At 41.3% G+C, this 12,333-nt stretch overlaps 1 protein-coding gene and 1 long non-coding RNA gene across 3 annotated transcripts in view; one reads left to right on the forward strand and one right to left on the reverse strand.

Moving 5' to 3' along the window:
* Window positions 1–12,333, forward strand: part of LOC137436149 (calcium-dependent secretion activator 1) — a 156,906-nt gene that overhangs the window by 105,146 nt on the left and 39,427 nt on the right. For both annotated transcript variants that reach the window (XM_068129870.2, XM_078787109.1), the window contains exons 16-21: window positions 602–725; window positions 810–898; window positions 2,866–3,022; window positions 4,089–4,230; window positions 7,386–7,544; window positions 8,136–8,280. In XM_068129870.2, coding sequence (XP_067985971.2) covers window positions 602–725; window positions 810–898; window positions 2,866–3,022; window positions 4,089–4,230; window positions 7,386–7,544; window positions 8,136–8,280 — 816 coding nt within the window. The remainder of the gene's footprint in view (window positions 1–601; window positions 726–809; window positions 899–2,865; window positions 3,023–4,088; window positions 4,231–7,385; window positions 7,545–8,135; window positions 8,281–12,333) is intronic.
* On the reverse strand, window positions 10,233–10,753 carry LOC144888338 (uncharacterized). The gene is made up of 3 exons (XR_013620933.1): window positions 10,694–10,753; window positions 10,508–10,588; window positions 10,233–10,408 (listed from the first exon to the last, which is right to left on the reverse strand). It is a non-coding gene; the product is annotated as an uncharacterized LOC144888338 (long non-coding RNA).

Raw genomic sequence — 12,333 nt, forward strand, 5'->3', positions numbered from 1 at the left:
AGAAGGTGGGAGTTTTATGTGCTTTAAGTGTTTTTACAAGTATATATTTAGCCCATCTCCTGCTGTAGGTCAAAAGGTCAAAGGGCAAGGTTGCATAAAATTGTCACTTTTCAACCGATTGACTTGAACTTTGAACAGTGTTAAGTGATTGTTTTTGAGGCCAAAAGGTCAACGGTTAGTGTCACACAAAGTAGTCAATTTCCATCCACCTGACTTAACATTTGAACAGAATTTGCATATCCTGTGACTAAATTTGTTGACTAATCCAAATCTTGAAGCCAATTTTTTTTTAGATCAAAAGGTCAAAGTTCAAAGTCACAAAATTGCCAATTTTCATCCAATCGACTTGAAATCTTAACAGGGCTTGCATATTGGGTCACTGAATTGGTTCACCAATCACAAGCTTAGAAGCCTATTGTTTTTGAAGTCCAAAGGTCAAGGTTGCAGCAACTGATTCCACAAGTACTGGTCTATGACTGCTTTTGTTTGCCTGTCTGTCTGTCCAGGCCATACCTTTTTACCGTTTTATCTTTTGTCATCAAATTTTCAACCAACCTTTATTATGAGAATATGGAGAGCACTAATTTTCCGACACTAACAGGTACTTATGGAAGACATGTCCCGACCAGTCCCGACAGAGCAGATGTACACTGTGCTGAGTAATTGTTTGAGGCGTGCTGCCATGATCAATTACATGGGCCTTTCAACTGAAAACAGCGTTTCCGGTGAGTCCACTCAGATATTTGTGGATATGTTAACTCTATATTATAGTGTCAAGTCATAACTCTGGGTGATACTTTGTTTGACAGATTCCAATGTAAAGGGACTTGAAGAATTGCAAGTTCTCGCAGAAGAATGTGTTGACATGCTACTACAGAGTGTAGAGCAACATGAAATGGCAAGTGGTTGGGGCTCAACAAAGAGGGGAGGTTTCCTTTACAAAGATTGTCTTATTGCTGAGGAGTTTCGCCACCAGTGTAAATTAAAAAGGTTGCGTCAGCAAGTCACTCGTGGTACTGAAAACTGACTCAACACCGAAGCTCAGAGACTCATTTTTTTTGTGGAGGCAATTTGGAAGAGCTTCTCGTGTCACATCCATCAACACACACAAACACACACACACACACACACACACACACACACACACACACACACACACACACACACACACACACAAAGAAGTAGACAATGAAGGCTCTTTGGAATTGCTAAGAAGAGGTCAGCTCAACGGGGATGGAGAACGAATTATTATAAATGCCCAAGACCAAGGACACTGCACCAAAGGTTCTACCTTCGCACTGATTTAAGAAAATAGCCGCACTGATTCAATCAGACAAATAATGTAGGTTCTACAAGGGAGAAACAAAGTACGAGCCACCTGCTGTCGGGTTGTAAAAACAAACTCATGTCAGAGTAGCTGTACACACAAAGGCAGAACAAGGTATGTATATAGAGTAATCCCCTTGCACATCTGCAAAAGTGTCATTATTCCAGTTCCAGAAAACTCGTGGAAGCATGAACCAAAAGCAATCACTGAAAACGAGGAAATAATGCTCATGTGTGACCTAATGATCCCATCAAGTGTGAACGCAGAAAACAAAGCATTGTGACTGGATATAGTACTGAAGTACAAAAAATGAAAAGAAGGCCTTGCTAATTGAGGTGTCAGTCCCTAGCGATTTTGGCCTAAACAACACAGAATTCAAGAAATTGACCAAATATCAGGATCTCAAAAATGAGTCAAGAGATCTTGGAAGCTGAAGTGCATCAAAATTGTACCAGTGATTATGGGAGTAACAGGATTGATTTAAAAAACCTCACAGAGATCTTAAAACCATCCCTGGGAATATTACGGCAAACAAACCAATTGGAAGCTGTCCAAGGATCGGTGACGATCCTCAAAAGAGCCCTCGGAACAAAACTTTGAGAGTAGGAAAACTTTATCAACTGGTCCATGAATCATGATCCTTTACTGAAACAGAAGTGGAAACTTCGAGACTTGGGAGGACTCCGTTCCACCTTCTGAAACCCGCATATGGAGATAACAACCAACACACACACATACACACAGCAAATTAACTGGATTTGTAGCTGGAATTTCGAACCCTGGAAATGCTGTGTGAAATGTGTGACGATTCTGTATTATCCATTTCCGGAATACCCAAACCTCCTCTTGTAGGGATTTGGCAATTTGGTTTGTTTATCAATGAGTGGACCTCGGGAAACATCCATGTTTAACTTTGTAACAAACTAAACAAGCAGCTGTTAATATGTACCTGAAAATGTGCACCTCCTGATGCTTTGCCTCGTGATACGATTTTGTCAAATGTACTGCTTACCAAATATTAAACAACAACATTTCATGCAACTCTCGATCAAACTATGGATTCATAACTCGATATCCACCTGGCGCATGGATTGTACCAGACATTTTAGGAAGGCAATTCATATTGCTTCAAGGTCCAAGTCGAACCAGCAATATCTTGTCTTCCAAATATAAAGACAAAATATTGTTTTGCAAATCAATTTAAAGATTTTCAAGAAAGATTTTTCTATTTTTATTTTTTTAAAGTCCTTCATAATGAGGTTTGTATTTGACTTTCTCACCGACTCTTGAAGTCTTCTTATTATAGTTCCTGGTTTTAGACAAGTGTTTAGTGTCGGTGGTGTCCCGGTTTTTGGGGGGGTGGAGGGCGGGCGGGAAAGTTTTAAAATTTATTATAATGAGGCACAATTTAAAGTGTGACTAATTAGCTAATATTACAAGTTGGCCACCAGGAAGTATTAGCAATCTCCAATCGCAGACCTCCCTGTAGTTTATTTTGGTTTGCATTAACTTGCGTCCATGTTTGTTGTCCTGTGCAGTTACTCCGCTGGTCCCCAGAGATATTGAAAGAATACTCCGAGTCATTCTGGTCGCTCTTCGCCGTGGACATGGATGCAATGCTTAACCACGAACCAAACTACTCTTGGGAATATTTTTCTCTGTTTCACCTTCTCAACCGTCATCTATCCATTGACCGTGAGTTAAGCATGCACCACTCATGGTAACAGTTTAAGTGGTTTCTCTCACTGCAGTCATCCATCTACCGACATGTTGATTCTTCAAACTCTTTAGCTGATGAAATTAGTGAAACTAGAAGATCACTTCCAACTCTTCAGCTGTTCCTTTTCAGGGGTCTTGCTCATTTAAAGAGGTAGTAGCATCATTCTTTTTTATCATATTGTTTTTTTTCTATGGAAACCTGTTTCCATTTAGACTTTATCTTCATTAATGAATATCTGTTGCTGAACCACACCTCTGTTTTATATACCTCACACCTTTATGCTGTGGTAACACAGCTTACCCTTTATTAAGGTAATTCTCTTCCTCGATATGGGACTTCCAAAATGATGTATGATTGCTAATGAGGCTTTTCGCGCATGCGCTGTGTATGCAGTTTCAGCGACTCACTTAGAAAATACACTGAAATATACTTTATTTATAACCGCTCCCACATGATTAGTAGTAAAATCGAAATTTTAAAAGTTGACTTTAAATTTACCCTTGACATTCTCAAGTCCCAGATGTATCCTTCCCATCAGTGTTCAGAAGCACCCATGAACTATATATATATATATATATATATATATATATATATATATATATATAACACAATGTCATTTTGTGTGTTTGTACAGATGTCTGTCCCCCTTCATAAGGGTAGGTTTTAATGGTCAATCTTTTAACACGAATGTCTGTTCACTGTGGTCTATTTTGGGGGATAAAACAAACTCTAATAAATAAATAAAGAAGATATAAGTACTCCTGACACTAGGCTGAGGCTTCAGAGTTTGGCATGCACACGTGGCTGCACCGTCGAATTAACTGTTCCAACCTGTCAAATGACGGGCTTTTTACTAGTGTGTGTTATTTTGCATCACCATTATGATGTTTATATATATTAATATTTATTTATAAAACGAATAAAATATTTTAAAAGGTTGGTTGAGAAAGCCCTTCCAATGGCACTGTGCATCACCATTGCTATGTAGTTGGCCGGTGTACTTATAATCTCTCCATGCTGCTTTAATTCCTTTCATTGCAGGAGACATGTGCAATGGGCCGTTTCACATACACTTACAGAATTCTTTTCAACCAATTTTGGATTGCTACCTGGAAACGATGGAGGCATCCATCGCCCAGTCTGTGCAGCGAAGCCTTCAGCAGGAGACTTGGCGTCCTGTTGAGTATGCTTGTTGCATCATACATAATGGGGCTCTACCTCACCACAATGCAAACGTTAACATCCAGGGTGTAATCTCTCCACTGCACCCTTGATCCAAATCAACACACAACACATGTAAGGTTGTTCAGTTGGTTCTACAGGGGTGGTTTAAATTTGATCTAGATGTCTTTTAGTAGACGTGGGTGTACCTTTCCAAACATAGGGGCAATACCTCTGGCGCTCACCTGGTAAAATAAACGGTATACTGCACTGACTAAAGGTATATGAAACCAATTTCAATGGTTGCTCGAAGACAGGGCAGCATGTAGAAACATACTAACCTAATCATAAAACTTTAAACAAACAAACAAACAGAAAAATACCTATTTTGGGGGGCAAACCCCCCACCCCATATACCTCCTCAGACCCCAATTTTACGAATGCTTTGAACAAACATTGGTACATCATGGGTGATGAAGGTTGTGATGAAGTTTAATCGAAATTGCATGTGTAGTTTCTGAGAAGAAAGCAGATACCTATTTTTGGGGCAACTCCTCCCCCTCCCCCCCCGGCCCCCCCCCATAGACGCCCAAAGGGGCAGATTTTTTTAAATGCCGTGAGCAAACTTCGGTACATCACAGGTGATGAAGGTTGTGGTGAAGTTTCATTGGAATTGTATATGTACGTGTATGTGCATTTGTTTTGCGTTTCAGAGAAGAAAGCAAATACCTATTTTGCGGGGTCAAACCTGGATCCACTTTGACCCCCCGGTAAACCCCCCCTTGACCCCGATTTTTTTTTAAAGCAGTGAACAAACTTTAGTCACAACACAACACATATAATTTCTGCCAAGTTTGGTCACAATCCCTTCAGCGGTTTCGGAGAAGAAGTTGCAAGTGTTTACGGACTGACGGACTGACGGACTGTCGGATGGATGGAGTGACTGACTGACGGATGACGCACCATTGCATAAGGTCCCCTGAACTTCGTTCCAGGTGAGCTAAAATTTTACACGGACAACAGTAGACATTAGACACACACATGGTTAAGGCAAAGTAATGCAGATTAACCCTCGAGGGATTTTTGTTTATGGTGCTAACCCAGAGCCATAATGCCATGCTTCCTGCTTTAAAACGTTCTGAAAACAAGATGGCGGTAAGTGAGAGACGAAAGCAGGTGGAACAGTGAATAACTAGAACAGTACTTGGTAAAGCGCATACCTCTGCCAGGCTGAACAGTTTACATTATGTATCCACTGTTGGGCCATATCTGGATCCGGAACAGAACCAAAATATAATCAGCTTGTTCTTGTCACCTACCCAACTCATCTACCTAGTTTTGTCATAACTAGTCCGCAACGTTTTGAGATATCGTGCCATTATATTGTTTTTGTCCCCATCTCTCAATGGTGAAGAATCACTTTTAAAAATTTAAATTCTCATCTCCGAATCCTGATCCAGATCTTCACCAAAACCTAATTGATTCGCCCGAGTCACACACCCAACCTGTCCACCAAATTTCATCCGAATTCATGTCAGATGGACAGTATGGTGAAAGATTGTTAAGATCCTGTCGTTTCGATTGGCCGAAGAGTTTCCGTTCACTATATCAGTTTAGAAATGAACGTTGTGTAGAATGAAGAACTGATCTTATTGGTGAAGGCTACTCTCGATCTGTTTTGGCAGACAGAGAGAAAAATAGGTGAAATCAACAGAACATTGCTTGAGATATGCTAACGGCCTAGGAAGTAAGGTCATGCTGACATTTTGGCTATGAACCTTTCTTTGGAGAAAGCTTGTGAATGCCCGCCTGCCTTGTTGCTTCCAAAAATCAAAGTCCTATTGACACTATTCAGAAGTGAACATTAGTGTGATAAGTTTGAGTCTTGTTATTCATGACAATGTTTTTGTTTTGTATATAGAGCCATGTTCGTGGAAGAGCTAGAAAGTACAGGTTCCTCAGAAGTTCATCAAAATTGTAAACAAAAGTCCAGGCCAAGTTTGAATCGCCATTATAGCTCATATATGCAGTCTACTTCCATGCACTCGGTGATAACATTATGCTTATGGTTTTGGGAACATTTACCAACCACCCATATTGTACACCGCTCCTTTCCTAGTCCATCTCCAGGCGCTGCATGACGTCATCGTCGGGCACCGAAGGGGGCCCTGGCGGTGGGTGACGTGCGGTAAACGGGAGTACTCAGTTTTCACTCCATTTGTTTTCGTGTTTTCTTGTTTGTCTGGGCAACATCTCAGCCGTCCTTTGAGCTAGGAAGCTGAAATTTGGGCACAATAGTGAGCACTTGCTTTGGCAAAAACAGTATTTTTAATTTTTTGATTAATCAATTAATTCATGAATTATTGAATTATTATCGAGTTATTACAAACTTATTTATTTTCTTTCTCATCTGGGCAATATCTCGGGCACCTTTTGAGCTAGAAAGCTGATATTTGGTCATGGCAATGACCAAGTGATTTGGCTGTAAAGGGTCTTTTTGATTCATTGATTAATCAATTAATTATTTAATTATTCGATCAATGACTTGATTTTTTTTTTTTAAGTTACAGATGCGGAAGAAATAGTGGTGGTTTAGGTATGCTATTAGACAATTCATTAATAATTAAAATAATTTTAACAATCACTCTCTATTTTCATTATTAATCATTTATTTATTTTCTTTCTCATCTGGGCAATATCTCAGGCACCTTTTGAGCTAGGAAGCTGATATTTAGATATGACAATGACCAAGTGATTTGGCTATAAAGGATATTTTTGATTTATTGATTAATTATTTTATTTTTTCGAATAATTAATTATTCAATTTATTTTCAAAAAGTTACAGCTTCAGATGAAACTCAGGTGGTTTGGGTATGCTATTAGCCAATTGACGAAGAAATTAATTACCTTACGATTATTATTTATTATTTTTAATTACATAATTAATCAATCAATTATTGTATACCTCTCCCTCCCAATACTGTCTCTATGTGCTACACAGCGGAATCGCCGGGCATCGTAGGCACCCCGGCGATGCCGCGCAATGGAGAATGGTATTTATTTATTTGGCATGGGGGCAGTGTACTTTGTGTCTGTACCTGTTTTGTTCTACTTTTTGTGTGGTGTTTTATTGTGACGCTTTGGCATGCCTTACACATATGTGGGACACTGCATCAGCTCTAACAGGTCAGCTACATCACTGGAGCTCTTGGGGAAGTTGGAGATGCTGCAAAATTTCATTTCTGACCTGCAGTGGCCCAATGAGAAGATGGCAGCTGCCATTGATTCCCGACTCAAGAACAATGCCAATGATGTGATAGCGTGCTGCATTAACAGGTGAACATATGCATTCACTGAAACATGGTTTACCTTCTCTCTCACTAGATTTATCAGTCGCTCATTCTGTATTATTCGCCAAATAAGCCTGGTGTTGGCTTAGCAGGATGGTGGTTGGCTTGAGATCTTAGAGTCCTGAGTTTGTGCCCCTGTCATCCCGTTGATTTAACGTCAGGTGGGTTTATTCAGTCTGTCATCTTTTTCTGAGGTCGGTAAAATGAGTAGCAGTTTACTGGTAATGGGGGCATTGCATCAGTGGCACAGCCATGCCCCCAGAAAATGATGCAGCCAAGCAGCCACAGGCTGCATATGAACCACCATTCACCACATTATTCTGCCAAGGTTGCATGAAGTAAATGATTGACCACACTTCACTCTTTGTGAGCATGTGAGGATGGAGCCTTCACCCTGCCGTGGATCGAAATCCGCTGGTTTATAGTTTTCAGTTGTAAAAAAAAAAAAATTTTTTTTTGTAATCTATTGTGCATTATGAAGAGACTCAAGGTTGTGTGTGTGTGTGTGTGTGTGTGTGTGTGTGTGTGTGTGTGCACGCGTGTGTGCGTGTATATAAAAGCGCATGTGTGTATGCAGGATGGGGACAACATTTGAGGCAAAGTTGAAAAAGATGTCTAATGGACTGCAGATGCGTGTGGATGAGACTTTGTGTTCCATGTACAACCTTATTGGAGATGCACAACAGCAATTGAGACTTTTCTGCTGCTCAGACAAACAGAAGGTGTGTGTGTGTTCAGGTGTACAGCTTATAATATTTCACTGGTCAGATTCATACATGGAAACAATCAAAAAACACTGTCATCGCAAATTAATCCAGGGATGGACAGGGAACAACCATTATTCAAAGAAAGATGTAGGGACGATGGGGTTCACATGATCATTTATTGTGACCATCCCTGCATTGTTTTATAGTTTTGATTTATAGTTTCATTTCTTTTATAGTTTATAGTTTTTATATTTTTTATAGTTTTATAGTTTTTTTATTGGCGTCAGGAAGGGCATCCGGCCATAAAAACATTGCCTCAAACAGGGAACCATGATTGTCATGGGGCCCGCAAGGCAAACCCCCGCTCTAGCGGGGGAAAATGGCCTTAAAACGATCATTCATTCATTCATTCATTCCTGCATTGTTTACAGAAAACATTATTTAGCATAATTTTTTTTATAGGTTGCATCGTGTTTTATGTATCAGGAATAAACAGCCTTGACCTCCCCTTGCTAAACCTCGGCCAAATAATTTATGCTGCATCAAGATTGGGTGGTAAAAAAGATAAAATTGAGATCTCAATGTATGATTAAAATGCATACATCGATTATACAGTCACGTGAAAAAGTAAGTACACCCCATGTAAAGTTTTGACTTTTTCAACATATTTCAACATGCAGCTATTTGATCTTCATTTCAACAATATTGATAGATAAAGGTGATATAATATAACAAATATCATGAAACATTTACATTTTGTAGTCCATTGATAATTTAAATAAACATAAATGCAAATTTCGCATGTGGAAAAAGTAAGTACACCCTTGGCTCTCATAGGTGTTATTGCCTCCTTTGGCAGAAACAACCTCAAGTAGGCGTTTCTTATAACTGTCTACCAGTCTCTGACATCGACTGGGAGAAATTTCTGCCCACTCCTCCATGCAGAATTCTTTCAGCTGTGCGATGTTTGAGGGGTTTCTTGCATGCACAGCTCGTTTCAAATCCCCCCACAACAACTCGATGGGATTTAGATCCGGGCTTTGACTTGGCCATTCCAGAACCCTCCATTTCTTTCTTTTCAGCCATCCCTTGGTGGATTTACTGGTACTAGGACGTGCCCGTACGTGGGTGCCCGTTCCTTGCCCAAAAAAAACAAAAAATTTTTTTTCCAAATTTAAATCAAGTTTACCTCCCTGTCTTTGCTAGCCATGACATTCGATGCCATTGACCATTGCCACTCCTACGCCACGGTGAGGCGACAGGGTAGGATTTGTAGGAGACCTGAAAGTGCAGTGTCAGTATGTATTCCATGTTCGAATTGTTTTAGTTTTAAAATAGTTAAAAAAAAAAAAGGTTTGCAAAGCATATCACCAAATTGAAACAGAATTGAAACAGAGCAGAATTCGTTATTATTATTATATTACTACAAATTATTACAAATTATTACATTACAAATTTTATTCGTTAATGTTAATTCCCTGCCATCACCCTCTGCCATCACCCTCTGCCATCACCCTCTGCCATCACCCTCCCATCACCCTCCCATCACCCTGCCATCACCCTCCCATCACCCTGCCCCATCACCCTGCCCCATCACCCTGCCCCATCACCCTCCCATCTCCTCCCCATCACCCTCCCATCACCCTCCCATCACCCTGCCATCTCCCTCCCACCACCCTCTGCCATCACCCTCTGCCATCACCCTCTGCCATCACCCTCCCATCACCCTGCCATCACCCTCTGCCATCACCCTCTGCCATCACCCTCTGCCATCACCCTCTGCCATCACCCTCTGCCATCACCCTCTGCCATCACCCTGCCATCACCCTGCCATCACCCTCCCATCACCCTGCCCCATCACCCTGCCCCATCACCCTGCCCCATCACCCTGCCCCATCACCCTCCCATCTCCCTCCCAAACAAAGAATAATAAAAATTGTCTACATGTACATTGTACACACCTTTATGTCGTTAGCACCTCTTCATAAACAACATTGCAGAGGAAACGGCGCTTCTTCTTTGTTTCCTCGTCCTGGGCAAGAATGCGGAGGCTGCTGGATCTGCCAACCCTACAGGCCGCCACGTAGAACTGACAATGGCTGAAGAAGTCTCTTGGGCAGAAGATCCCAACATGGTGTAGCGACTGCCAAAATAAGTTGTGCACTTATTTTGATGAATTCTTTTCGTAACAATTTTTCTTCAATCAATAAATAAATAATAAGAATTGTCCACATGTACACACCTGTATGTCGTTAGCAGCTCTTCATAAACAACATTGCTGAGGAAACGGCACTTCTCCAGGAGATCCTAACATGGTGTACGACTGCCAAAAGAAGTTGTGCACTTTTTTTGATGAATTCGTTTCGAAACAATTTTTCTTCAATAAATAAATAATAATAAAAATTGTCTACATGTACATTGTACACACCTTTATCTCGTTAGCACCTCTTCATAAACAGCATTGCAGAGGAAACGGCGCTTCTTCTTTGTTTCCTCGTCCTGGGCAAGAATGCGGAGGCTGCTGGATCTGCCAACCCTACAGGCCGCCACGTAGAACTGACAATGGCTGAAGAAGTCTCTTGGGCAGAAGATCCCAACATGGTGTAGCGACTGCCAAAAGAAGTTGTGCACTTATTTTGATGAATTCTTTTCGAAACGATGTTTCTTCAATCAATAAATAAATAATAAGAATTGTCCACATGTACACACCTGTATGTCGTTAGCAGCTCTTCAGAAACAACATTGCTGAGGAAACGGCACTTCTCCAGGAGATCCTAACATGGTGTACGACTGCCAAAAAAAGTTGTGCATTTTTTTTGATGATTTCTTTTCGAAACAATTGTTCTTCAATAAATAAATAATAATAAAAATTGTCTACATGTACATTGTACACACCTTTATCTCGTTATCACCTCTTCATAAACAACGTTGCTGAGGAAACGGCGCTTCTTCTTTGTTTCCTCGTCCAGGGCAAGAATGCGGAGGCTGCTGGATCTGCCAACCCTACTGGCCGCCACGTAGAACTGACCATGGCTGAAGAAGTCTCGTGTGCAGAAGATCCCAACATGGTGTAGCGACTGTACTTGGGATTTATTCACAGTCATGGCAAAGCAGGGTCGTACCGGAAACTGCCGACGCCGCAGAGTGAACGGGAACATGTTGTCAGATGGACTCAAGGTTATGCGTGGAATGAGCAATGTGCGTCCAGAATTGACACCCATCACAGATTGTGCAACCAACAGATTTGGAAGGATCTGAAGTATGATGTACCTTGAGCCATTGCAGTGCCCGCTTTGCTGGTCGAAGTTTCGCAGCAGCATGATTACCATACCCACCTTGAGAGAGATTCGATGTGGCGGCATACCAGATGGACAGAGGGTGTTCAGGAACTCAGGCGGATACAAATGATCACCCTCAGATTCCGCTGTATCGACGCTACAGCAAACATGTTCCTCCCCTGGAAATATGGTCGTCATGTAGGCATTTACCTGATCGACTTCGGAATTGGTCGGACATAGTATAACACGCTCGCATAGCCACTTGGGGTTGCTAATGTTGTTATGCAAGTCTTCGTACACCCAAGTGACAATATCCTGAAGTTTTTCACCTGGAAGAATGAGCGGTTCCCTGAGCTCAATAGCAAATTCACCCTCTTCTGGATTGACAGGAATCTTCCCTTCACCCAGATCCAGCAGGAATTTTGCAAAATCAGATTCGTCCTGTTGTTCTCCAGCACCCTGCATGATCCTCATGTTTACTCTGAGACGAAGTATCTGCACTTTTCTCCACAGGTATGAGCTCTTGAAGCACCTTCCAACTATGTCAATACGGCTACCGTGTGGCACAACAGTAAGGATCTGCCTCCAGTCACCACTGAAAACCATTGCGATGCCGCCAAATGGTTCCTCTGAGCCCCGAAGCCACTGGAATGTTCGATCTGCTGCCTCCAATGCGCGACGATCCATCATTGAAACCTCATCCACCACCATTAGATTAGTCATGCGTATGAGTGCTGCAGTGGTGTCATTTTCACTGATGTTGCAAGTGGACTCATCAGTGAGAATGAGA

This window comes from Myxine glutinosa, chromosome 11 (genome assembly GCF_964187855.1).
Source record: "Myxine glutinosa chromosome 11, kmMyxGlut1.1, whole genome shotgun sequence".
Classification (NCBI taxonomy): domain Eukaryota; kingdom Metazoa; phylum Chordata; class Myxini; order Myxiniformes; family Myxinidae; genus Myxine; species Myxine glutinosa.